Consider the following 27,726-nt stretch of genomic DNA (forward strand, 5'->3'; position numbering starts at 1 on the left):
ATTTCTCTGCGAAGAGGTTAAAAACTCAAGGAGTTCTGAGGTAGAATGGGTATTTTCTGTGCCAAATTGCAGCTGTATGTGAGTGAGATGTCATTCACTGACTTGCTGCCTCCTTATGGACCAACTTGATGTGCTGTTCTCTGGGAATGTGAGTGGACCCCCTAGGATAGATCCTGAGTTGAGGGGATTATCATTCTAGACTATGTTCTCCCTTTGAGAGTGTAGGGAGTAAACTGATTTGTTGATAAAGTGTTTTCTCCTGAGGAGAGCTATTTTAATGGCTGGTATACTGCATCACTGATTGAAGGGTGGGTGCCAGTTATAGTGTGGAGTCTAAATTTATCTGGAAAAAAGTGTGATTTAATAGCAGATACCCCCTAGATGTACAGAACATTAAACCTATTCAAAAGTCTTCCTGAAATCCATTTTTTTCCCCCTTCCATTTCAGAAAGGGACGGTTAAGTACCAAGATAGCTGTTTATATATAAAAAAAAGTTTTTAATGCTTATCAAGATGCATCTTAGAAATAGCTGTTCTGCACATCATCTTCTGCTGAGGAGAGGCTCATTGTTTGAGTGGTCCTGAAATCTTCAGCAGCAGCTTGAAGTTCTATCACTGAGGCATTAAGTGAGATTATCCGATGCTAGCACTGTGTTAGCATTCGTCTTAGAACCCTGAGATAGAGAATACAGACTTAACTCTGCAAGGCATAATTAAGGAATGTCATTTGGACTCTGCTTGACTTAGGCCAAACAAGATTTGTGTATTTAAAAATACATCTTTGTACTTTACAAAAACTCAGTAAGCTATTTCCATCCCTGCAGTACAGTAATTTATGTTACTTTAATATCCTGGCAGTGGCTTTTTGTACAAATACATCAGGGCAAGTCATTAAGTGATCAGAAAGTGGGAGAGTATGAATATTCATTTGTGTCTTTGGGATTTTCCAGTGCTTCCTCATCTGTTTCAGTGCTACTCAGTGCAAGCTTTGTTTCCTGGTTGCTGTCCTCTTCATCTTGATGTAATTCTCGGTCAAGTTGCAGTGATCTTAATTTCTTGAATGATTTTGGTCCTGTTGTGGTGACTTTAACTTTGCGCTTGGTTCTTAGTTTTGATTCAACTTCAGTGAAGTCCCTTTCCTCTACCATAAGAGTCAATTTGTCCATGATATTAATATTATGGTCAATCTTACAACAGTGCTTAGAGATCCTTCCTTTGAAGGAAACAATACATGTCTGAAGTTCAGAATTGGGGAAAAATGTTTTCAGTGCCTGACAAAGCAGAACATTCTCCTTTGGTTCTTCTAGGTGATCTTTGTTCCCTCCTGAAAAACAAAGGTTACAGACTCTTATATTCTTCCACCAATACAGCTCTGGCTTCCTCAAGTTCACAAGTGTTCTTTTCCATCAGTGAAGTAACTTTGCAGTTTTACTGATGCTAACGTTAGACATAACTTACCTGAAGAGATTTTGTGTTGCTTTTTTCTATTGATTTCTTCTTTTAATTGGCTCACCTCTGTTAGGAGTTTCTCTACAGATCGTTCACTGACTTCTACATCAGAGCATATTTTCTGGAAGAAAAAGATCACTTGAGATCAGCTGCATTAACAAAAGCAGAATTTAGTTTTAGCAAATCCCGTAAAGCTACTGACTTTCTGATACTGGTAATAGTATTAAAAAGCTGAAGTAATTAGCCTGAGATTAGTTTTGGAGATGAGAACTTCAGCCTTGTATTGAGTGAGGTGAAATGACTTTCATTTGTCCTCACCTGCCCATAAGAGCTTTAACAAGCTAGTGATGATTTCCAGAAATAATTGTCTTATTTCTCAGTACACTTGGATTGATCTTTATTTATTAAAGAAACACTTCTATTTGCAAGTGTTACGTACAGCAAAGAACTTTATGATCTTGCACTGCATCTCCAACTTGGTGCAGGATACCAAACACTGCTTGATTGTTCGGTACTGCTGAAAATATCTATGCTGTGGGTATACTTAACTGACCTTCAGCTCCTCCTGCAAGGTGGCATACATCTCAGCTATCTTGTGAACCTCTTGTAAGGATCCATCTTCATAAAAGAATTCTGACCTGTGGAAAAACTCAATTGTATAACTGAAAATTGATTCCAGTGGATATCAGTGCTCATTTGAAAGGAACTTCAGTGCATAGGGAAGGATTCTAGGTTTTCATTGTTTTGTTTCAGGATTAGCTATTCTTAAGTCAGATTTTCTAAAGCTTATTTTATGTAACTTCAAGAGGCCACTTTACTGAAGATGGTACTGACTACTGGCTGATGCATAAAAATATGGGGGGAGGTGGGGGAAATGACCTGGACCTTTAGTTTGAAGTGAGAAATCTAGTATTAATTACTTTTGTTAGGCTAACAATCTGTCTTATTGCATATCTCTTGTCACCAAGACTTAAGTTTCTACTTATGGTTACCTTATGTAGACTGGTGCACTGCTAGGTGCTTACTTTGAGACTGTTCTCAATGCCAATACACGGCTGAACTAACTCTGAAGTTCCTCATAAGGACAAAAACTACAGGAGCAAGTCAAGAAGTAAGCAGAATGTAGCTGTGCCACTATTCTGAGTGCTTAAAAATCTTCATTTGAAGAAAGCAGCTATACTAACCTTACTGGAAAGTTATACCAATATGTACAGTTGATACTGTACCTGTGTTGTCTTACTGCTCTCACAAAGCCAGAAGATGCACAGGAACCAGACACTGTTCTGTAACCTTGTTGTTCAGCCATACCCAAGTTGGTAACGACTAGAGGAACTTTCTGGAAAAGACTTAAAGAGCATAAGTATGAGAAAATGCTGCATTAACATTTAAGCATGTCTCTTCTGTATATCAGTGTTCCTTCTCACTGGGCATCACAACCAGAGGTGCACAGTATAATTCTTCCTGGGTGCCACACAGGTGACTAGGCTTTAAGCAGTAGTTCTGTACGTGGTTTAAACCTGCTTTTGAATGTCAGGTATGCATTAATACAGTATTTTGTTGTTAAACCTGGCTGTTCAGCAGCCTGTCTCAGTAGCTTTATAAAGTGTACCAAAAGCTGTAACTAAAATAAACTAGTACTAACAGTAACTCAGATACACCCATGAAAATAAAAAGCAAGTCAGTTTTTAACAAAGCTGTTAAATAACCTAGAAAACAAACTGGTTACCCTTCTTGTGGCCGATGTAAGGCATGTTCTAGCCTGTAAGTTGAGCCACTTTCTGTCATCACACTGGAAGTTAACAGAAGGAATACAAGGCCTTGGTTTGATAGGTGTGACTGCAAATTCTTATGGAGAAGTCTTTCCCGGAATGTCATTATCTGGTCTGTGTTGCGTCTGAATTTGTACCATCCTATTACACTCTGCAAACAGAACAAAGTTTATCAGTACTACTCTTAAACTACAATGTCTGTATATTCCATAATAGAGCAAAGTGGGAAGTCCAGTACAAAGGCATTGACCTAAATGGTTCTGTGTACACATTTAAGCAGATGCTTAAACACTTGGTATGCCTAAGACTATTTTCTAGTATGACAGTGTCTCTTGTTCTGGAAACCACTGAAATAGAGTTTTCTGAGGTTATGCTCAACCTGGAAGATTGTAAAGGTAGTTTGGCTACTTAACAACTTGCTGCTTTTCAGCTTATGCTCTTCCCTTAAGAGATGTTCTTCTACAGAGAATAGAGTATGTGAATTTGCTTCTGCTTAACCAAGGGAGCGAACTGAGTGTTGACCTCAATTGATCTCAGTCTAGAAATCAGTGTAATTGATTTTGGATGTTGAAACAGTTCACTTGGGAAAAATAAAAGAACGAAGTTAAAATCACCAGAATCACTCGGGTTGGAAGAGACCTTAAAGATCATCAAGTCCAACCACAACCTAACCATGCTACCCTAACAACCCTCTGCTAAATCATATCCCTGAGCACCACATGCAAATATTTTTTAAACACATTCAGGGATGGTGACTCAACCACCTCCTCAGGGAGCGTATTCTAGTGCTGTGGCAAACATTAGTCAAAGATAACCTAAATCAGTAGTAATAATTTGGTGGTGGGAAGGCTGTCTTGACAAGCAGTATATTAGAGTAGATGGAAGAAAACAATACAAACAAACAGAACAACCCCCAAAAGTTGGGATAGTCCCTTGGCATATATTAGATTTGAAATTACCTTCTTATGGCCTGATAGTATTTTCTTCAGGGCTGGTTCATTCAGTTCTCCTGCAGAATTATAAAAGCTAGAAGAGAATTATGACAATTAGGACTTGTGTTGTGAAGTTCCTCTCTGGCAATGTTTGTATTTATTAATTTGCAGTATGACTGCAGAGGACCACGTTGTGATTTTCTTCTCATCAGGATGTAAATCTGCATAGCTGCGTTCCTATTTACAGCAGAACTCGATACATCAGTCTGTGAAACAACTCATGTAGGACTACCAGGTGTTTCTTTTGCCCCACTATAAGTTTTGCATCCCATATAAGTTTAACTTTTGTTGAGTTAAATTTAGAATCTCAGAATCACAGAATGACCTGGCTTGATTACATTAGATCTAATATTAACATTTCTGCATCTTAACGTTTTCTCACCTGAACAGCTGGTAGCATGGAATATGCTTCTGTATATCTGAAATGAGAAAGCAGTATTACTTGATCTGTCAGCTCAAGATACACATTTTTCTGTATGCTGTCATGAGAACTGTTATAGAATGGTGACTTTGGTTCCATTTCAGCAAAGCACGGGTGCTGCTAGGCAGGGAAATAACTGTGCCTGACCATTTGGGATGCGTCATCAGTGGCAACACAGTGTCCTCACATTTGGGGCTCAATAGACATGAATGGGCAGCCTGGGATCTGGCAGCTGCACTCAGTCACAGCTGTCCTGGCATCAAGCTTGCTATGAGAAATGAGGATGCACTGACCGATTGTATAAACCACTTCCACGTCGTCCATCTGTGAGTCTGTGATGCTGTTCTTGGCCTCACCTTTCACATCCCCAAGGAGAAAGCCTTCCTTTTTGGGGACAGAACAAAAGGTCACGTTAAGCTACAGCTAACAGGAGTTTGGTCTTAACTGTAAGTAAACACCTCTGGGGGTAAAAGACGCATATATCTTTGTAACGCAGCAGGTTCTCATTCGTTTTTAACCGTATACGAGCACGCAAAGCAAAAAGCTGGGCTGTGTTCTCAGCCACGTGCTGCCTGCTTCCCAGCCCACAACTTTTATCAGCCCGCAGCAGAAGCGCTATGGCTGCCGCAGCACCGCGCCGCCTCTCACCGCTTCCCCGCAGCATCTGATAGGAAATAAAAAGCAACTTTCCGGCGCTGTTAGCGGCGAAAGCAGCCCAAACAGCAGCGGGAACGAAGGGCCGCGGAAAGAAGCGAGGAGCGGCCCTGCGTGGTGGCACCGCCGCGCCTCGCATCGCATCGCCGGCAGCGACCCGCGGCCACGGCCTCCGCCCGCCGTCACGGCAGCGGCACCAGCAGCCAAGGCTGTGTGCAGGCCGGCGGCTGCGGGCTGAGACATGGCGGATAAACGCTGCGTGCGCGGCGCCCGCCCCGCTGTCACCGCACGCCCCCGAACCGCCCGCGGCACGCACCGTGTCCGAGTCGGTGCTGAGGTGCTGGAAGGCGAGCGCGCCGAACACGAAGCCCGAGAGCAGAGCGGACGTGCTCTCGCCCTCCATGCCCCCGACAATGGCGGGCCGCGCCGCGCCGCGCCGGAGGGAGCCCCCAGCGGTCGCCGGCGGCAGGGCAGGGATCGGAGCCACCCGGCCGTACTGCACCGTGCTGCGCCGGGCCGGGCGGCACGACCCGCTGTGAGGGGGCCGTGCGGGCCTGTTCCTACCGCCCATCCCTTCACTTTCCCACTGTGATGACTGGATGAGAGACGCCTATTCCTTGCAGGGGAGCTGGCCAAATGGCCCCTTCCAATTCAAACAATTCTACCCTTCTTCGAAATCAAGTCATTCCCAAGTGTGAATTCCTCCTTTAAAGGGAAAACAATGCTATTATTGAGGAAGGCAGTTTAACAGGCGGGTCCTGAGAGCAAACTGAGATGTCCTGGCTGGACTGGACATGAAGTCCAAGCGACAAAAGAGCACTGAAACAGAACTGCTCGTGTCGTCCTGCTGGGAGTGTGAGCGGAGCAGACTGTGTTCCTGACTAAAGAGTAGGAAGCTTGTGTCGTTCCACCTGAGAATACATCCCAGCACAGAGCTGGCAGTGCTAACATCTGCAGGAGAACCAGCTGCCTTTTGAAGCAGGGTATGCTGCTGTGAATGGTGGTGGGAATCTTAGCTAATAACCTCAAAAATTCTAGTATGGGCACGAGGAATAACGTGAAGCAGCCATCTGACAAAAGCACGTTGCACCACTCCTCATGGTATGAACTGAGTTTGTGCAGTTTCTATTTTGACTTGTTTTAATGGTTGTATTCTCTTTAATATTTGAAGTAATGTTATGTTTTCCCCCACATTTTTAGCAGGTGTTCCTGATCAGAATGCGGCTCTAAAAACCATCTGAGGAAGGGAGAGGTGGAAGTTACAGCGTTCTTCGAAACGAGATAGAGATCTGTTGTAAAGGTCGCTATGGTTTCTTCATTTCAGGAAAGGAAATGCTTAATTTTGTCCCTCACCAGGACTACATTTGCTTTTTGTGTAAGTAAAAAATGAGCTTTTGCATAATTTTTATGTACATGCGGTCTCTTAAGGGCTGCTTCCACCAATCTGGGGATGTCACATCTATTTTTATGTATTCCTATCTCTCATTAGAAATCAATATTTTCAGTGCATTTTATTTTCCCTTTAAACCCATCAGCAAAACTTAGAAGAAGAATGGCTTTTTCTGGCATACTTAGGTTTAAATAAAATTGTTTAAGTGTATTTAAATGCGTACTAATGTTACTAATACTCAGATGAGGAGAATCATTGCACTTCTTACCTATTCTCACAGTGAAGAATTGGCTAAGATTTTTTCTCCCTCAACAAGCTCATAAATGAACAGGGGGATGACAGATTCTTCAGGTGACGCAAAATGATTGAGAAGATAAATGGGAAAGAGCTATCAGGCATTTCTTGCAATCCAGGCCACAGGGCATTAGATGAATGTGTAATAAATGCTATGCAGCTGAAGTGATGAATTGGAGCAAACAGTGACATGGATTATGTTGCCTTGTTAAAAGGCGGCAAGAGTATAAGGATGTGAGCAGCTTACATAGCTGTTTGCGGAGGAAATGGTGAAAATGAACTTATATTCTGGCATCTTTCAGAAATTAACCCCAAATTCCTTGTGCTGTGATTGCAGCCACTCCTAAACAAGAGCAATGAGGGCGCTTTATGCATTTAATCAGTTTGAGGAAACGTTGGGCACTGATAAATGATTCTTCTGTATTCATCACAATCAAAGAAGGGCAGGATCTGGAGCACAAGTCTTACAAGGAGAGGATGAGGGAGCTAGGATGGTTCAGTCTGGAGAGGAGGCTCAGAGGAGACATTATTGCTCTCTGCAGTTCCCTGAAAGACAGTTGTAATGAGGTGGGGTTCAGCCTCTTTTCCCAGGTGGCAGTGATAGAATGAGGGGTAATGGTTCTAAGTTGCACTGAGGTTGGATAGCAGCAAACATCTACTCTCTAAAAGAGCAGTGAAGCATTGGCACAGGCTGCCCAAGGAGGTGGTGGAGTCACCATCCCTGGAGGTGGTTCAAGCACTGTGGGGATGTGGCACTGAGGGTCATGGTTAGTGGGCATGGTGGGGTGGTTGGGTGTGTGTTTGGACTAGGTGATCTGAGAGGTCTTTCCCAGCCTTAATGGTTCCATGATTCTTTAGTTAATGATATACAAATCATATACAAGATTTGTATTGACAAATGTGTATTGAAAGCCATGCGACTCCTAATCGTCTGATGGGTATCTGTACACTGCTGAGTTAAACAAATGTAGGCAGATCTTATAGTGGACTCCCAGATTTTGTGATATAAAGATGTATCCTGATATGATGATTAAGGTTTTGTAATGACTGAATTTATCTTCTGAGGAAACCATAATGCCAGTGTGGTCAGAGCTAAGCATGTTACAATCATCCTAATGAGTAATACAATGCTTAAACACACTTCTTCAACGTCATAATTCTACTGTTGACAGGCAGAGATAACCTATAAGTAGCACAACTCCTCTGTGGTCAGATGTAGACACAGACCTATTTTGTGACACAGATGAGATCTGTGCTGACCTAAAGACCAGCAGAGATAGATCAGTTAGATTAGGGATAGAGAGGTGTGGATGTTTGCACTCATTGCATGGAAACTGTGTGATTTCCATACATGAATATTCAGACTGAAATTGCTCACCATAGAATGGGTGATATTTAAAGTTATTCTGGTGATGTGGAGATCTCTCACAAGTGAAGTACAAACCTCAGTCTTTATAAAAAGCAGAATAGAGCTACCAGAGATGATTTTGCTCTTGTTTAGCATCCAGGTGAGGTTGAAACATCAGAAAAGTTTAATCAAAAACCAAGAGGGCCTTTCTTTATTATTATTTTTAATATTGTTGCTAAAACTGGTAGTAGTCAGTGCTATGTTTGCTTCTCCACACACTGGAAAAAATGAATGGGTCATGGTTCCAGTTCCCTAAGATAACCAAAAAGTGTTGCCTAACTAATACATGACTCAAGGATTAAGGATGACCTCAAGGATTGAGAGCCAAGAGTGGGCAGTTGACACCGTTGTGGCAGAATGACCGTTCCTCATGGAATACAAATATGTCCCAGCTTCATTGGGCAGCCAAAAGTCATTTGTCTGGATTAAAAGCATCTAATAAGCATCTGGGCCATGTCAGAATAAGCTGATACTAGCAGGAAGAGGGTTCAAAAAAATTGCTTTCTGTCCTAAATAACCTCTCAGACTGTTAAATCATGATGGAGGTATTCGTTCTATGGATGCAAAAAGGATTTGTTTGCCTGTGCAACTGGCCAAAAAGATGGAATTTTCTGTTGCTATATGGCAAATGTGACATACTGGATGAAGAGTGATAGACTGTTAACACCTCCCACCCCTTCCACACATTCTCTCTCTCTCTCACACACACACACACATTTTTTGTTCCTTCTCTTTGCTCAGTGGTACTTCTTAGCAGGCATAACTTTGCTGTGTGCTCTGTTTTTGGGAGATATGCCTGTGGAAGCTGTCATGGCAGCCCCAAGGAAGCCTCAGAGGTCTTGAGGTCTTGGGCTGAATGCTTTGGGAGGAAAATTATGGCTAACAAAGGGCTGCAATACTGTCATTCAGCAGGGACTAAGGGTGAGCCTGGGAGGGGTTTGGGTGCTCTGTCATTTTAGAAGGTGGAAGGGAAGAATTGCACTGTCTGTTCGCATTATTGTTCTGATTTGGGGGAATATGACTTGACAAAGGTTAGGGAGGAAGTGCAGATTATAGGTTTTCACAGGAGGGAAACAATTCTCCCTTACTCAGGAGAGGAATATTCTAGTTCCTCTGTGCAAGGCAGGGAAATCTGTCTCCTTTTAAGAGAGGATCCCTCTTGTCCATGCCTAGGCTTATTGCTAATTAAAGCTGTTGCTACACCTTGCTGTTATGTCCTGACGAGCTATTGATATTTAATTTGGCCCACCTTTCCTGACTCAAGTCAGGTCCCAGAAACTACCTCCGCCCTCCCGCCCACAGGTCTTAGCACCCAGCTGGTGTGCATGCCAATCCCCTGCACTGAAGCTGAAGGCAGCTCTCAGATATACTGCATTGTGCCCAAGGTTCAGCATCCTGTCATCCACAACCCCCTGCCTTGTGTGACCATGTTAGCAGGACAGGCAGCAGTAAGAAGAGGCCAGAAATGAGAAGGATGCTAAAGAGGGATGAGCAACCAGAACTCTTTTTCTAACAAAGAAATGTTGTTCCTAGAGAAGCCTAGAACAGCCTCTAACTTTTGGTGAGGTGGGCTGGGAATGGTGGGTAACAGTGCATGGGACAGGGCCAATTGCCCCCCTCTGCCCCCTGACATGGCAGAGTTGCTGTATAGTTGCTGTTGAGAGAAAGAGCAATAGGAAAACAGAAACCATAAATAGATTGTCAGAGGCAGGTAAATAAAGAGGGGAAGAAGATAAAAGATTGCAGAAGGAGGTGCAGTGGTGTCACGAGGACCTGAAGCCTGGCATCCAACAACAAATCTGAAGACACAAAAGGTTACTTGCATCATATGGCACGTGAAGCATGTGATGGTATCGTGAGTTTGTAACAGGGAGCCTGCTTATTACTCCATGGGTGCATGGTATGAGGTGGAGGACATAGCAGTGTGCAGCACAGCCCGATTCTTGTGTTTCTATTTGTGAGTGGAGCATATGGGTCACGTTTATAGAGTGCTGCTGCTTTAGTTCCTGAAGAATCCAGTGTGCCCGGAGTGAGGCTGCTCCACCACAAAGACCAGACCATGGTACCTGGGAATGGGGGAATTTCAAATGGACAGCCCCTGCATTTATACAGGCCTGTGTATGTGACCACCTGCAAAGGAAAGATCTTTCATGGACCTGCACTTAACTGCTTTGGAAGTCATGCCCAGAGTGGTCATTCCACCAAGGTCAATTGATTTATTCTGTGGTAAGGTTGTAAGTGGAGCTGGTTTTAGGGATACAGTTACTTCTGTTCTTTCTCTGATGCATATAGAAGGACAGGCTGGGGGTTGGAATTAGGGGCTGTACTGGATCTTTCCTAAAAATACAATACTAAATTATTGCTGTTTCCTAGGATAGGAGGTGAAACCTCCTTATCTAACGTGTTTGGATTCCTGCAAAGATATGTGACTTGTTTCTTCACCACAGCACATTTTGTAACCCTGTGATACAATTTGGCTAATTTCTTGTAGAACAAGAGGGAGCAGGTTTTATTTGCTTCGGATGTTGATTCCAGCCTGCTGCAATTTACATCTATATCACAGTGGTATTAAAACAAACAAACAACAAGGAGCTGACTTAAATCTAAAGCTTCAGTTTGGTTCTTATGTTGAAATACTGAAGCGAGGCAGTCGTTCCAATGTGAGGTAGAAAGTCTGACCAAGGAAGATAATCATTTAACCAGGCTTTGTTTGGAGAAGTTCTTCTCCAAATGCATTACGTTTTCTCTTAAGAAGAGAACATTTGAGATGATTTGAAACCCACACATACTTGGTTTTGTATTACGATTTATTGGCAGGATGCCTTGGGTAAGCTATTTAACATATTGACGAGTTCTTCTTTGACAGCACCTTATTACCAGACATATTCTTCTACCCTGTGGTATATCTGGTGAGTAAATACTTATCAATTATATGGAAGTGGGTGGAGCTAGGGCGGGAGAAGGGGTAACAATTTTGCTATCACTATATCTGGTGGCAGATTTAGAGTGCAGCAGCTCCCTCCTAGGAGTAGCTTTGGCTTTTAGAATGTGTAGCTTTTGTTTGCCTCTGTCTCTTGAAGCCTGCCTGATCCTCCACAGCAGATGAGCAAACATTCTAAGAAAGTCAGCAGGTTGATGTTTTAAAGGAGCAAGCATGGAAGAAAGTAGACAAGGCTACAGCCTTGCAGAGGGCAAAACTTTGTTAATCTGGATGACTTCATTTGTAGTGCTAATTCTATTACCTTCAATGTTTAGAGTGTCGTTGGGGATTTCTCATGTCTATGTGAAAATTGTAATAAAAACATTGGAGGTAAGTTGAGAATTACGTTAAGAGGTATGTCTTTTTTACAGGACGTTTTTAATATTAAAACATTGAAAACAAAATCCGGTTCATTTGACTTAGATGCCACGAAAGCCATCAGGAAGCTTTCCATTAATTTTGAGACTTTTGGATATAGGATTGTTGGGTTTTTTTGGAGGACGAGTGGCTTTTTGTTTGATTTTGGTGGGATATTTTTTCCCCACTTTTGACTTAGATGATGGTTCCTTTGAATGATACCTTTAGTGATGTTAAGTGTTGGGCTATAGTACAGTACCAGGTTGAGGTTTTCTCATTAAATTAGAGGTTTTCTTGTTAGAGATTCCATGATATGTTGTTTCTAGTTGAAGCTGGTTATGGTACTTTATGCTGTATTTTGCAAAAATCAAATATAATTAAAATGATGCACTAATTTATAAGAAGTTGTAAATGACAAGAAAATGTATTTGAGAAGTATGTAAGTTTAATGGATTTGATTTGATTGTTTCAGTTATGTTGCAGGAATGAATACTGTTCTAGGTGAGAATACGGACTGCACTTGTTTCAGTTCCATTTATAGCTCTGTGTGAGCCAGCAGTCATAACTTCTGCTCTACAAGGCTTGAGAAATGCATGCCAGCCTCTGAAAGTGTGCTTCTCTAGATGTGAACAGGTCATGGCTAAGATCCTGATTCTGCTGATAATCATGAAAGTTTATTTTGGCTTTTAATAAGCCAGGATTCCGAGTTGTTTCTCAGGTCTGGCTTTTTATGCCCATTACTGGCCAAAAGTAGGTGCTGTCAGTTCATTGCGTTAAACACGTCTCATAGCAATGTGATATAATTAATACCAATACTACTACTCCCTGCCCTGCCAAATCTCCATAGTTTCTGTCTTATTACAATTTGTCTGTCTCTTTTTTTATGAGTGATTAAGAGCTCTTTGGCAGGGACTGTCTTCAGCTGTTTAAGCATCGTTTAACGCAGTGGACATGGCTGCAATCTGTAGGTGTTACCAGTTGTTTTCAGACATAGATGTCCATGGCAAATGGAAATGCTGGGCTGAGGCCTTCGCTTGCACTTTCTGGGCCTCTTCTGAAAGTCCTGGGGATCATACCAATTAGCACTGTGGAAACTGCTATTTGGCACGCAGTAAGCTTTAAAGCAGACTTACATACAGTTCAAGACATGAGCCAACTTGGCACTGGGTAACCTATTGAAATGTCAATCTGTTTCTACCTGTGACGTTGTTTGTCTGAGGTCTTGCTGGTCAGGTGATGCAGAAAGACTGTTCTCTGTTACTGTTGCTAGATTGAGTGGGAAAATAGGATGCCTTGTCCCATAGCTACTCCAAAAATCCTTAGAGTTGTATATCAGCGTGATGGCAACAATATCTCAGCAATATCTGCATACTGCTCATTAGGCAGTATGTAACAACTGATGGATATTTTACAAGAAATTTGATCTTGAATGCTGAATGGATTACCTGTAGTCCTGTAAAAAGATTAGAACATTTCAAAGAGCAGTCTATATTTGCTTTGTACAACTTGAAATGAATGCACAAACATGGAGACAGAAGAAAAACGTGATTTACTTCCCTTCAAGTTTTTTGAATTTGAGAAAAATAAAAGAGTAGATGTGAAAATTGAGTTTTAAGACCAAGTACTATTTTCTTCAACATTGCATTTGCAAAGAAAGGATATCTGTAGTCTGTACAGAACTTGCTTGGCGTTCAGGTCTGAAAAATTTGTTGATAAGCAATGGGTAATGTTGGCCTTTGATGAAGTGCTTCCTTTTGATTTCCAGCTTCACTGAAGTGTTTTAGCAATGGGAACAGTGACTGATATAGATGAGCAGGATGGAATTTATATATGGAAATAGTTGAATTTGTCCTTTGCTTCTTTTCCAGCAAGGAATCTAGATATTTATTTGTTTGAAACAGAACAAATCTTTTTTCCACAAACAAGAAGAGGGAAAATTAGGCTAGCTAGGATGGCTTGATGGAAAAACATGGTGCTTGATCATAGGCGGTGATTTTAGTTGGCACTGAAAACCCTTTGGGCCTTTGGTAATTACCTCAGAAAACTTAGTGTGGAATAATTTCACCAAGGGAAACACCGTGCCTTTGTCACTCATGAGAACAAAGTTAAGAAGAGGATTGAAAAACTCAGTTTGGTTGGTGATTAGAAAAAGCTTTTGAGAGGTCACAGGAAAAGAGAGATAGTGAAAGATGGAAATAGAAGGACAAAGAGATAAAAGTGAATTCTTACACAATACAGAAAAAAAGAATGCTGAACAACACACTGACCTGTACTTAGAAGGAAAAAAGGAGATGAAAAACAGAAGAAATGAGATTTAAAATGTTAGTGCTTGATATCATGTAGCTTATAATGTTATGTACTATGAAGAGAGTAATTAATATGATATAGTATTATGGATGCTCATTTTGTTCAGAAGGTAATTATAGGGCACCTCGCATGGGCTGTTGGAGCTGAGGAGTCAAATATTCAGTAGTTCAGGTGGGATCACCTGAGGGATGTTTGGACTTTTTGTGTCCTCATCACTTGAGAAGTGGGTGGGAGGAAAGCACGGTATCTGAGTTGTCACTCGCTCAGCAAACTTAGGAATGAAGTAACTCCATTCAGCTCTTCAATTCCATGTTAGTTACAACATCTGTGGTTTTGTAAGCTATTTAGAACAGCCTTTCATTACGGTTTTGCAACAAAGACCAGACAGACAGTTGTGTCTCAATACTGTACAAAACAAAGGCAATCAAAAAGCCTTATTTCAGATTTCAAAAACAAATTAAGCATACAGATGTCACAGAATGCTGGAGAAGATAGTGGCTATGCTGCTGTATCAGTCCAAAAGTTTAACTAATAGTTCTGGCTCTGGCAGGAGACAGCTTATATGCTTGATGAGAAGCCTAAGAGCTGCCTGATTTGCTAAGAATACTGTCCCTGCTAGCCGCTGCTTTGACATCTTGTGCTGATTCATAAGTTAGGAGAGGTGACTTTGTGTTGCGCATCCCATGATGATTTTTGTCTGTGCTTTAATGTTCCTTAAACCTGTTTCAATCAATCTTTAGCAATATGTTCTGGGCAATGAACTCTGCAGTTTAGCTGTCCTGTGAAAAGGTGTTAACTTTTTGCTGCTCATATCCATTGCTCATTGCTTTCATAGGATGCTTCCAAGTTGTTGCGTTAGAAGACAAAATATGTAACTGTATCATATGTGCCAGCTCTACACCAGCTGAGGTTTTGTAGACACTGTTTTCCAGGCTAATGTGTAGCCATTCCTCTATTGGAAATCCTTCCTCATCTGCCTCATCCTGTGCCTTTGTTGCCTTATTTCCTCCTTAATTACAGTGTTGCTTTTGCCCCACTATGTCTCTCTGCTGTGAGGCAAGATCCTATGCTTTATGAGGCAATTTCTTCAATGTTTGTTCAGTTTTGTCTTCAAAATATTTGTTCAGTTAATATATTTTTGTGAGTCACTTAGTGATTGTACCCTTTTTCTACTTGGGAATCAAAAGGTAGACCTCTTGAGATAGTCAAAAGATGGTAGGGGCAAACTGATCTCTGGAGGTACTTGCCAACTGGCAGATGATTGTTCATGAAGGGGCATGATGGGCAAAATAAGGGTTACAGATCAAATCAAGAAAGCAGAAAGTAAGAAAAGGGGCTTTATTTGCTGAGCTTTGGTGATTTTATTTTTTTCCATTTTTTTTTTTCTTCTTATCCTTCATTCCTTTGGATACCAGGGAACAGATGAAGACCAGCAACAGAATGTGAACAGCTTAAATTTTCCACACGTATACCTTGATCTTTTTATTTTATTTTTTTCAGAATGTTCTTGTTGCTGTGGAGTATCTTCTTTCTTTTCTCAGCGTGTGGGCTGTAGGTTTTTGATATCTCCTAGATTCCCACTCCTGAATGACTCACTGTGTTACCACAACTTGAGATGGTTGATGTACCAGTTCAGCTTTCTTAGGGAGTTAGTGGTCTTATATAAGATGGATTTAATGGAGTTTAATATATCACATCACTGTCTTTCTATATTTATTGTTGTTTTCCTTTGGGTATTGTTTTCTTTTTTTCTTTTTTCTTTTTTCCCCGAGATGCAGGTAGCAAAAGTCAACCAAAAGTAACTACAACATCCTGATTCTGCCATGAGAAACTGTCTCTGTCTTGTCATTGAATTTAACTTCAATAGTTAAGGAAGGAGCTGTTAGGAGCCATGCAAAATTTAAGAATAGAAAAAATCTAGTCAAAGTTAATGACATATGCAGATTTATAGATTTGCAATGTAATGAAAACCCTTCGTGGTCAATCTATATGTTGCTTAAATAGTTGTGCATGTCAATAAGATTAGAAACAAACTGTTCACCAAGAGCATACCCTGAATAGAAGGATGGACTTTTGTCATTGTAGGTGGAAGAGTTAATGTCAGGTGTGGATGTTTGCTGAGTGGGTCACTGATTCCTTAAAAAACAATCAGAGCCTACGCACAAGAACCTGAAGTTCATTATTAGGACATATGTATTGATACAAATTGAGGAAGGTCTAGAACTGAGGGCTGCTGTTTATATGCCTATATATGTATAATGAAGATATTTTTTGCCAACATAAAACTTTAGAAGTAGGCATATTGGTATGGTTGAGTTTAGTGGTAATTCTGTGCAAGTAGAAGAAATATTTCATTTTTTTTCAACAAGACAGGGAAGGATAAAAACTCATTACTACAACTACTACTTTGGAAACGCTGTGAATATGAAATCGTCCCTCCTTTGTATGCTGTTAATACAATTTGCATGAATGCTGTAAGGCTGACATCAACTCTTTTATTCTTAAAAATCCATTTTTAAGTCTTTTCCTGGAATGTTTCTCATGTCAGTGATGTTAGTTTGCATCATTCTGTTGTCTGAAGCTGACTGGGGAAGACAGAATTTGGAACTCATGGTCCTCAGAGAACCTCATAGGTAGCTCAGTAATATGGTTAAAGGAAAATAAAAACTCCTGAAAATGACTTTGAGCCGAATGGTCTTTCATTGTAGTGACTACAGGCAATCACTGTAGCTATTGAAATAGGAGGCATTCAAGACAGCCTTCAGGTTGAATTTGAACACTGGAAGTCTGAGTCCTGGCTTCAATAAAGGAGTCTCAGACAGTTCATGTAAAGATATTGCGGAGTACCTGGAAATGACAAAACGAAAACCATTAATGTCTACTTTTCTTGTTTTGAGAACAGTGGGCCACCCTGCAGATTGAGAAGGGAATAAAAATGCAGAAGGCGCTGGCACTTGAAAATTTAATCGCCAATGGTAAGATCTCTGGACAAAAGTGACACAGCACTGTTCATCTGGTATAAAGACAGCTACTGTGATACCTTACCCAGGAAAGAGTGAACAGATATATCAATTTCATTTGATTTTAAGTAGGAAAACTGGAATAGTAAATAAGGAGTTAATGAGCAAATAGTTTCTGATGTTGTAAACCGACAAAGAAGGCTTTATGTGTATAATAAGAAAGTTGTCTGAGAATGACTGAGCCTTCTGAATAAAAGGCATTAAAGGAAACCAGTGTGGGTAAAGAAAGGAACTGCTGATAACTAGGAGGGAAGCTGTCTCTCTTTTCATGTCTGTTTTGTATTTCTGACTCCTACAGTTCTCTCTACTTACAAGATTAGGGGATGGTTAAGATTTGCACCAGACATTGGTCATTTTTGGTTTTCTCTTGCTTCTTGCATCTCCTAGCACATGAAAGACTGAGCCTCAAGTAAAGCAGCTATGCTACCCTGTGGATCACAGACACCTCTTGCACTTTCTCTAGGTATAGGGGCAGAATATGAGAGAGTAAATTTTTTTTTAATATCTGCTTTTTCCTTTCTTCTTTCCCACAAAGAAACTGGCAACTGCCATTCTTAGTTGTTTGTCACTGGTGGACTCGTTTATTAGCTAACGACCTTCAAGCCTGATGATTTCCTGGATGTTGAAGGTTTGACCAAAGTGCAGCTGGAGAAATTTCTCAAATTCTTATCAGTTAATGATATGTTGGTTAAGGCTCTTGAAATGAACCTTATTTGAAAATTACAAAAATAATAATAAAAATAAACTGAATATTAGCTGATATGGTTCAGGGGAATCCTAGCCATTGTAATCAGCCAGGTATGAATCTGGTCTCCGAGTGATCTCAGCAAACATTGGTGTGATCACAGGAGTGGCTGTCCTGTGAGGCATTAATTTTACTGATATGAAATATGAATTTGTTTTTATTCTTTCTCTACTGTGCTCTTATGGTGTGTACAGCTCAGAGAAAAATCAAAAGCTTTAATGCTAGTTGGTAGTGAGATGACTCTTAAAGGAGAGAGGATGGGGAGGAGATGACTGAGGGGAAAAAAAACAACAGAGGAAGGTGTTTGTTACAGCTGGGAAAATATTGCGGAAAAAGTAAAACTAACCAACAGCAGCAAAATCAACAACAGTATAGACAATGCCTAGCTTTGAGTGAAGGCAAGAGAAGAGATCTAAGCAGTACACTGACAACATTTAGAGCTGTGTGTGTTTACGTTGTTTGATAAATGGCAGTGAAGTAGGTGTTGTGCTCAGGATTTTTTATGCAGTTCATTCTGAGTGCTTGTCTCCTTCAATAATTTAGTGGTTTGATATGGCGTAGGATTAGAGAAGAAGTTCATGGAATTAAGTGCTAGTATACACACAGAGTGTACCAATGCAATTATGGTGCTTAGAATAGAATGAAATCTATTTCTAAAAAGCAGTTATTTTTCCTTTTTATGGACTCTACGTTGTCCATTTTACAGAGTGGGAAATAAGACTTGTTTCCTCATACTGTTGGCTTGGTTTTTTGTTTTTATTTTTCTGTTTGTGTCTTGAAACAAAGGGATCATCCAGAGAGAGGAAACATCCATGGAAAAGGAGATTGCTGGTCAGCACAGGGGATACTTCAACCTTGCAGATATTATGTACTTTGCCAAGAAGGGGTGTGAGGCAGTAGCAGAAGATGAAGTCACACAGCGGTTCACCTCTGAGGAGCTGTTATCCTGGAATCTCCTCAGCAGAACCAATGCCAACTTTCACCTTGTCAGCTGGCAGCTGACTGCTGTGTGGTTCATTGGGATCTTAATCCGGTACTGTCTCCTGTTGCCTTTTCGGTGAGCCAAATGTAATTTGTTGGGATTGTTTTTTCATATTACTTTTAATAGAAGGTATGACATTATGTGTTATTGACTAGTACAGAAATAAGAATTTGACGTGACTTTACTTCCCACGTTGTCACTAAAAATCTTCAGAGGGGAAAAAAGAAAGCCCAAGATGTGTGTTTCTTATGTTCTGTATGTTTTATTAATGTGCAAATACATGTCTTCATCTAATTTGTTTTTTTAAATCATAGCAATCATCTGGAGATCTTTTTATTATATAAAATAAAAGCTGTTTCAGCTGAGAGTATCAGGCTTTACCTGTGTGAGTATGAGAAGACTGTATGCTGAACCCTCAGGATGTGAAGCAAAGCCAGCGTTCTGTCAGCACAGGGCTGGATGGAAGAGGCAGAATGTGGTTCTTTACAGAAACGTCAGTGCTTTTTTATGCAAAACCAGCCTTTATTCCCATTGACCAGGCAGATAGAACTATAAATACATTCTAGTAAGGAGCAGAACCTTGTAAAACCTCTTACTCTTTTTGAATATGTAGAAGGATTTCATAACAGTTAGGCACAAAGCAGAGCACAAGTGCCTGTGTGTCTACTTAGGTATGTAGAAGCCATTTATGTAGAAGGCACCATTTATGTAGGAATACCTTTAATGTTTGTTTTGCTAAGCCATTAGCAGCCAACAACACCTAATTTTTGTGGTTGTAGAGTAACTTATTGCTTGGAATAGAAATAGCTACTGAAATTTCAGAGTAGATTTTTAAAAACTTAATGGTAGCTCTGTTTTGCTACTCAGAAATCTCACCTATGATAACAAATCACGTAATCATTACTTGCCATCTTTGAAGGCAATGAATTCTTTGCTTAATGCCTAGAGGTCAAGTTGTGGTTCTTTTTGTAAAACAGGCTTCAAGAAACACAGTTTTCTGTTGGAGAATTAATTGAATGAAAACCTGTGCTCATATCTCATTGGGTTTGATTGCTTTGTGTTGATAGTTTGATGTTACTTATGGTGGATAGAAGCATCCTGCAAAAGAATTAAAGGGTTAAAAGATTTTCTCTTTCAGCTTCCTCTTCCAAATTTGATTCTTACTGATTAATGAAGGTTATTTTATTTTTTAGCATCTTCTTGTCTTTCTTCAGCATCCTCTTGCTGGTCTCAGCAACTACCGTAGTAGGACAGTTTCCAAATGGCAGGTGGGTGTTTCTGAGGGCTCTTTCCACTTCTCTTGTATTTCATTGAGGAGCTGAATTAGGCTATTGGAACTGAAATGTACTTGAATTTGGAGAGTTGATGTGTACAATTGTGGGGTGACTTTTCCCTTCCAGGGTTAAGCACTGGCTGAGTAACCAGGTTCAGATGACATGTGCTGCATTAGGCATCCGATGTCTGAGTGGTCTTGTTCAATTCCACAACAGGTGAGTGGTGCAACCCTGCTCTTGTCTATTATTCATTTCATTCAGTACTGAATCTCAAGTTTCAAAGAGGGTTTTTATTCCATTAATGCACAGATACTTGTACTGAATTGCAGCCTTGGTAGAACTTGTGCAGATCATGTAGTCTCGGTCTATCTTTATTTCTTTCAAGATGTTTTTGTTCTCTGCTGTGTTGTCTCTTGGGTATTTGCAGAGAATGCAGTGTTGGAATAGTACTGTATTCTTCATTAAATACAGACATATACGTTTTCCTTTATGTTTGCTATTAACATGTTATAATTGCCTAGAAAAACATGACCACAAAAACATCAACTGCTCTGTTAGCCAATTTGATAACCTAAGTCTTCATACTCAGCTCTCTAGTATATTATGGATGATGTTTTAGTAACTACTTCCAATATCTTGCTTGCTTAGTTATGAGGGTTTTATGTAACAGAGGCCCTCAAAATAATTTTTGTTGATAATTCAGGAAGGAAAGAAAGCCATGCTTCTTATTATCTATGAGTTCAGATTTAGTGCTTGAGTAGTCTTTGATATGCGCCTTTGAGAATGGTAATGAATGCCATTGAAATACCTTCTTCAGTAATGATGCATATTGTAAACTGTAAGAAAAATGGTTTTTTGAAATCTGAAGGAACTCTCAAATGTATGGGGGAAGACGGCTTCTGTAATGTACAGCCGGACGTTTTAACGTACCTTAGAGTTATATTTTAAATTGTCTTGTGTTCTCATGCTTCCATTATCTACAGATAATGTATGTAGATTGTATGTTTTTGTCACCAAGGATCTTTGTTGTGGAAGTACATTCACTAGATAGATGACCTGGTGGGGCCTGCAGTCTGAAGAATAAACATGAGCTAATTCCTCTCACGGCTGTTGTTACAGGGAAAACAGACCACAGAAAGGAGGCATCTGTGTAGCCAACCACACATCTCCTCTAGATGTTCTAATCCTGGCTAGTGATGGATGCTATTCCTTGGTATGAGCAAGAGAGCTGGTAAATATTGGTAATATTGAGGCACTCACAGATATGGTGTTGGGCAGGAGGATAAAGTTATGGGTAGGAAGAGTGGGATTTTCAAGCATTCAGATTCTCCTATTTAGAACTTCTATTCAGACAGGTAAGTGTACGCACATTTTTGGCCAAAACAATTGGTATAATTCATGGAAAAAGTTTAGAAGTTGATGTATCTTTAGTTAGAATTTTGTCAATGAAATAATTGTGTGTATTTTTGCCTTATAAATATTTTAGTTTTTGGCTTTCAGGTTGGCCAGGTACATGGAGGGCTTCTGGGACTTATTCAGAAGTCTTGCATGCAAACCAGTCAGCATGTTTTGTTTGAACGTTCAGAAATGAAAGATCGTCATCTGGTGAGAAAAAGGTAGGGTGGTGAGATCTTTGCTTGCTTTTCTCATCAGGTCTTGTAATTGTGAGGTCCCATTGTGAGCTGAGAGTGTTCTGACCCTGCATCTCTTCTTGGCAGGCAGCAGTAGGTAAGATTTGGAATGACTCTGACAATGAAGATGCAGACTGTAGCACTGCTCTCTGGGTCTTTTGATTGTTTGTCCTCTAACCACTGTACATTTCCACACTGGCACAATCAGGCTGCTTGCCACAGGCAGATGCCTGCTCATTCATTTTCAAGGTTTATGATTCTGGATGCCAGAACCAGCACTGGAATTCTGTCAGCTTCCTAGACTGTACTTTACCTTTGCACATTTGTCCATCAGCTCTGAGCATCAGAAGTCTGGTTATGTCTGCTGTGAATACAGGAGATAAGGAAGCTGACAATAACAAACATTAACATTGGTCTTAGCTATTTGCTTGTGGAGATTGACAGATTATCTGAGGAAGCCAGTTGCAGCCCATTAGAAACAACCACAGTACTCAGCTGTCTTGCACGGGAAAGTCAGCAGAAGGAATTAAACAAGTTTGTGGTGAAATAAATTACCATGGTACCACCTAGCTGCTAGAAGCTGGAAGAGCATCTTGGAGAAGTGTCAGTGCCTGTTGCCTGTGCTGCTCCAAAGGCCTGCAGTAATATTCCTGGAAGAGGCAGTATATTAGACTTTTAAGGATGTGAAAATGATAGACTTGTTTTGGCATTTGTTGGTGTCTCAGGTCCTCTTAGTCATCTGAAATCTTCGTGAAATAGTGTGCAATGTAGCTAACATAAAACAAGCATTTATGGCAACTAACCCTTAGGAAAGGGAAAAGGTGCCCCTTTACTGGATAGATCTCTGCTTTTTTGGTATTTGTTTACGTTTTGTTTATGCTCTTCTATGTGGAGTTCAGTGGAATTGTACGCTTTTGATTCATAGGAATGACAGGTGTCTTGAAAATGGATAGATTTCGTGTGTCAGTAATCTGCCAAAGTGGATTATTTGCTTAAATGCAGTTGTTTTTAAGTAATGAAGAAAATTCAATGAAGTAGCTTTCTTTCTCGTATCTAGGGGTGGAGAAACATTAGATGTGTATGAACTGGTGTGTGTGTGACTATATATAAATGTATACACAAAACTTTAAAATATAGAATACACTTTATTAAAAAAGCAAAACAAGTCAACAAAAATTCAACATTATTCATTACTAGAACCTGCCAAAGATAAATAGAAAGCAATTTTTATGTGCCATTGTATCATTGTCAGGCTTTCTATTAATCAAGTCCAAATGGTGAAATAAAAGGAGTGTGTAGAATTTTTGTGAAGAATCTATTTATGCATTTAGCAAGAGAAAACCTTTAAGGCCTGAAACTAGTACACATCCTTGCTGAGACCACTGTCCGTTGAAGAACTATTAGGCAAGAGCTTTTCTTGTTCTATGTAAGAGATAATCCTTAGTTAGATTATTACCACTTAGAAATGTGAGTCTTTTGCGAAAATGAAGCATACACTGAAATTGTATTTTCTCTCCCCAGAATCAGAGAACACATTGCAGATAAGGCCAAATTACCCATTCTAATTTTTCCAGAAGGTAGGAACCAATTCTGTATTGCTTTGCTCATTTACACTGAGTGAAGTTTATCATGCCTAATCTTTAAAACTGAGGTGTTTGTTTTTAGTTGTGGAATTATTGAGCTCTTGTGAGATATTAAAAGTGAGATTCTACTACGTAACAGAATTTATGATGGTTTATTTGGTTTAGTGTGTTACAGCCTGACTCTGAGATACTCTGGGTAATGTATGGAGATCGGAGCTCAAGAATTTTGAGGTCAAATAGGGTGAAATAACACCAAATGATCAGTTAAATGTTAATTTGTATCCCACTATGATATTTAGATTTAAGTTATCTAGACCTTATTGGCAATAAGCTATGATAGTATGGCTTACTTTATGTTCTAGTATGCCTTGGAAAGAGAGAGAGGAAAAGAAAGCAAGAGAGACAGAGAAGGGAGAAAAGGATAAAACAAGAAAATGAGATATCATCCTCCCTTGGATCCTGCAGTGAAATTGATGTTGTTCCCCCTGTGGTGGGTGCATACCTGAACTGGCAGTATTCTGCCTTTCAAATGCTTGTGACCTGCCCCAAAGAAGTGGTTCAGTCAGCAGTTGTAAGTGAGTCTGGAGTCTCGAGGAGTTGTGAGGCCCCCTCTAACACTGTGATGGAGGCAGGGCCTTACCCCTGCCCAAGTGCAGTTTGAGATCTAGACTATTCTGAGAGTGAGTCAGAGGGGCTTCAAGTGGTCTCATTCTCCCTCTGCCCAGAGCACAGGTGACTACTAGTTGACCCTCTTTGGTGTGAAGGTGTAGTTTGTGAGATTTCTCCTTTTCCCACTAAATTTTCCTGTTGTGATTTGTTGAATTACAAACAGACTCTCTTCCTTCTCCAGCCACTCCTTATCTTGCTCCTTATCTGGTTAAGTGGTGATCTCCTTTAACACTTCTACCAAGTGATTGGGACATTAGCTCTTGCTTCTCAGACTCTTACATAGCGTGTAGTATAATGGGAATATATTTCTGAATGAAAGACTGCAGAATGGATTGAACTTTTCATGTGTTTCCATTCTGGCCAGGTACCTGCATAAACAACACATCAGTTATGATGTTTAAGAAGGGAAGCTTTGAAGTAGGAGGGACCATCCATCCAGTAGCTATCAAGGTAAGTATGGAAAATGATGTCTTTCTGTTCTGGGGCTACAGGCTCTTGATGGATGAATGCACTAGTAATTGAATTATTCTTTTGGCACTTGCAAGACTCTCTAGTAAGCTTTAGCCAACACATTCTGGCTCTAGATACGTGACTTCCTTTTCCTGAAGCTATAACGTTGCATAACCTTATGGAAATTGTTACAAGTAGTGTGAGCATTATCGAGTAAACCTTTCAAGTCAGCGTATCTGTAGACCACAAATCTTTACATACTGAGTAGCTCTGTCTAGTTATAGTTAAGATTTGTTTCAGTGGATCTGTCCCAGTTTGGGGGTCCTGTGTTGCTTGTAAGGATTCTTAGAATTACAGAATATCCTGAGTTGGAGGGGACCCACTGGGATCATTTGGCTCAGCACCTGGCACTATTCAGGATCGTCCCACGTTAAAACCCAGTGTCTGAAAGCATGGTCCAAATGCTTCTTGAACTCTGGCAGCTTGGTGCTATGATCACTGCCCTGGGGAGCTTGCTACAGTCCCTTTCTTCAACCGACTGTCAGCGCCGAGTCTGATACACCCCTGGGTACAACAGGCCCTTTTTTCTGCTAGGGTACAAAGGTTAACTTGTATTAACTTGTAACAAATGTTAAAACATGGAGCTTTGAACTATAATTACTTCTAGAGGTGTGGTTAGATTTGTCCCTCATGTAACAAGTCATTATACAGCTTCCTGGCAAAAATAAATAAATAATGCCTGCCTGTATGATCAGAACTGAGCACAGCTGCACTTGTATATAGTCGAGAATATTCTCTTGTTCTGCATATAATGGGTGTTCTGTGCCTTTGGGTTGCCTTTCTTCAGAACTGATGTCTTACTCTTTCTGACATCATACCTTTTTGTACTCTTCTACTGTATCATTATTGAAGTGCTTTTTTATCTCTGATTGCTGTTACCTCTGGTCCTGTTCTTCTGCGTGTATGTTATACACCTCAGTGTGCCACCTAGACAGCAGTTTGAGCCCTTTAGCTTGTTCTTGTCTTCCAGTATGACCCTCGCTTTGGAGATGCGTTCTGGAACAGCACCAAGTATTCCATGATGACCTATAGTTTTAATGTGTTGACCAGCTGGGCTATTGTCTGCAATGTGTGGTACCTGCCACCAATGGTCAAAGAGGTATTAGGCTTTTGTCTGTGCTTTGGGAATGCTCATAAATGGTTTCTAAGAGGGAACCTGTGTTACTATTGTCAATATGTGTCAGTAAAACTTTATTGTCTATGTAATGGAAATAGTATAAAGTGACACTGTACTCCTAAAGTTAAGATTGTCAATCAGGATGTGCAGCCTATTAGGATAATGACAGCAATCCTAATATGTGAGGGCTGCTCCGAAAGTAATTTTATTACATTGATTTTGTTATTTCCATCTCTGAGGTTCGCGGTACACCCTTTACATAAATTAAGCTAATTTCAGTGAAGGTTCTTTTCTTTCTGGTGTATTGAGATGTGTAGGACACCAGAAAGAGCAGAGAATGCTGTATAAATGTCTGTGTCAGTCCACTGCCCCAAACACCAATCTGAAGCTGAGAGCCAGGACTTTTAGTCCAGCAAAGCCCATTCTGGTACAGCCTACCCCATCTTTTGCTCAGCCCTAGTTTTGGAAGACAGGCTGCTGTAATGCATCTTGAGTGACTTCTGCATTTGGAGCAAACAGACCCTCACCGGCCCATGGAAATTCACTGGTACTGTGGTGTCTGGCCTCAGCTCTGTTTAAGACAGCTCACCTCCTCCAAGGTGATCCTTTCAGTGTGTTCCCAGCTTCCTGGGGTTAGATTGGTGCCAAGGTACTGGGTGCACATTCCCAGGCTCTGGCCTGACCTGAGGCTTTGTTCTACATGTTACTTTGAATTGCCATGGAAAGCATAGAGCCTCACAATTTGTTCTTTTCATGCTGGAAAATGGGAAACTCAGCATGCTGACTTGCCAGGTGGCATTCCTCAGGAGCAGCTGAAGTACAGCTGTGTCATAAACTGGAGTGCCTGGTTTCTGACAAAAGGTGTCTCCTCAAGTGAGATGCTGAGATGTTTCAACGGCACAGCAAATCACTGGTATCTTTTTCAGGAAGAAGAAGATGCTGTTCACTTTGCCAACAGAGTCAAGGCTGTCATTGCTGCTCAGGGAGGGATGTCTGTACTGCCATGGTAAGAGGCAACGCCTTTGAGGATGAGTTAAAGATATATTTAGGTGCTTTGTAATCTAAAACTTAAGCCTGGTTTCTTTTTAAAACTTCTTCCTTGTTTTCTTTGCTTTGGCTGTAGTCCATCACCCATACAGACTCTGAATGAGCCACTATTTCCTACAGCTTTACTACTATAGGTAGACTAGTAAAATATAAAAAGATAAACAGAGCTGACAGGTAGTTCCAGCCAGAAAGAGGAATTTGGTGAGAATAAATACTTTGTTTTTTAAACATCAGATTAAAGGGAGGCTGTTGTTTATAGTGTGATAGATCTTGGCAGAACAAATCATTTAGTTTTGCATTGCAAAAGCCAGCATCTAGGGTGGAAGTTGCTGTTACAAAGCAGTACATTGTAATGTTTTTCTACCTTTACTCTGACGTGAGCTGAAGACCATTTCCTTATCTGTATGTTTCAGGGATGGAGGACTGAAAAGAAAAAAAGTCAAAGAGTCTTTCAAGGAAGAGCAACAGAAAAAATATTGCCAGCTAGTGACAGAAAATGGGTTTGTGGGAAATGGAAATGTTCACTAAATGTTATTTATTTTATCTCCTGTTTTTTTGTTTTTCGACTGGACTCCATGGAAAATGGGCGCTTTTTTTTTTTTTTTTTTTTTTTTTCCTATTAAAACCCACATTCTTTCTTGCTGTCCCTGTCAGATATTAACTGTTAATTTCTTAACTACTAATAAAACATATGTCTTTGCAGTCTGTATCAGCATCTCGTTTCACCATTTTCCTGTGAACTGCAGGCACTTTATTATTGTAGAGAGACACTTGTCCTGTGAGAAGACATGGAACGTTCACCATAATGTTTTCAGAATTCCAAGATGTGGATGAAGTGTTGTATGTCAGAGGGGGGAAAGAAAACCCTTGTGACTTTACTCTGTGTTACAAAACAAGTGATTGCCAGGTAGGAGATTTCCCACTGTCCCAGTGACTAACAGCAGCACAGCAGCCATGGCAATGTGTGCCAGGTGTCTGCTTGTGTGACATGGGGATCAGTTGGTTAAAGCCAAGGATAGTGAGTGGTGTGGAAAAATATATTCTGAAACTTATACTTTGTTGTCTGATTTTTCCTGTATCCCTTCCTGTGTCCGTGTACACTGCACGAATTAAAGCCTATGTCATGG

General features: G+C 40.5%; 2 protein-coding genes across 7 annotated transcripts; one reads left to right on the forward strand and one right to left on the reverse strand.

Annotated features, from left to right (window-relative positions):
• Window positions 1-338: 338 nt before the first annotated feature.
• ABRAXAS1 (abraxas 1, BRCA1 A complex subunit) lies at window positions 339-5,733 on the reverse strand. Its single transcript, XM_015861618.2, has 9 exons — window positions 5,602-5,733; window positions 4,925-5,015; window positions 4,593-4,629; window positions 4,178-4,244; window positions 3,176-3,369; window positions 2,676-2,795; window positions 2,003-2,087; window positions 1,459-1,570; window positions 339-1,324 (listed from the first exon to the last, which is right to left on the reverse strand). The coding sequence occupies exons 1-9, from the start codon at window positions 5,686-5,688 to the stop codon at window positions 900-902; spliced, it is 1,218 nt and encodes a 405-aa protein (XP_015717104.1). The 5' UTR covers window positions 5,689-5,733; the 3' UTR covers window positions 339-899.
• Window positions 4,999-27,726, forward strand: LOC107313427 (glycerol-3-phosphate acyltransferase 3-like). 6 transcript variants are annotated; one of them, XM_015861622.2, is made up of 13 exons: window positions 4,999-5,077; window positions 6,486-6,660; window positions 16,924-16,996; window positions 18,573-18,843; window positions 19,962-20,036; window positions 20,169-20,258; window positions 21,162-21,255; window positions 21,543-21,658; window positions 23,195-23,250; window positions 24,290-24,375; window positions 25,406-25,534; window positions 26,479-26,558; window positions 27,013-27,258. In XM_015861622.2, exons 2-13 carry the CDS (start codon window positions 6,592-6,594, stop codon window positions 27,125-27,127), a joined length of 1,254 nt encoding a protein of 417 aa, XP_015717108.1. In that variant the 5' UTR covers window positions 4,999-5,077; window positions 6,486-6,591; the 3' UTR covers window positions 27,128-27,258. The 6 variants fall into 6 exon arrangements, with proteins under 6 accessions (XP_015717108.1, XP_015717106.1, XP_015717107.1 ...); XM_015861620.2 differs by lacking the exon at window positions 4,999-5,077 and adding an exon at window positions 5,713-6,386; XM_015861621.2 differs by lacking the exon at window positions 4,999-5,077 and adding an exon at window positions 5,713-6,268.

Source organism: Coturnix japonica, chromosome 4 (assembly GCF_001577835.2).
Source record: "Coturnix japonica isolate 7356 chromosome 4, Coturnix japonica 2.1, whole genome shotgun sequence".
NCBI lineage: Eukaryota > Metazoa > Chordata > Aves > Galliformes > Phasianidae > Coturnix > Coturnix japonica.

Coding starts and splice junctions, on each gene's coding strand:
- ABRAXAS1 (XM_015861618.2), bottom strand. CDS start 5,688: ATGGAGGGCGAGAGCACGTCCGCTCTGCTCTCGGGCTTCGTGTTCGGC. Junction 4,245..4,592: donor CCATGCTACCAGCTGTTCAG/GTGAGAAAACGT, acceptor ATTCTCTTCTAG/CTTTTATAATTCTGCAGGAG. Junction 3,370..4,177: donor TACTATCAGGCCATAAGAAG/GTAATTTCAAAT, acceptor TTCTGTTTGCAG/AGTGTAATAGGATGGTACAA.
- LOC107313427 (XM_015861624.2), top strand. CDS start 11,532: ATGGAAGAAAGTAGACAAGGCTACAGCCTTGCAGAGGGCAAAACTTTG. Junction 11,688..16,923: donor TTGTAATAAAAACATTGGAG/GTAAGTTGAGAA, acceptor TTTTGAGAACAG/TGGGCCACCCTGCAGATTGA. Junction 24,376..25,405: donor TCCATCCAGTAGCTATCAAG/GTAAGTATGGAA, acceptor CTTGTCTTCCAG/TATGACCCTCGCTTTGGAGA.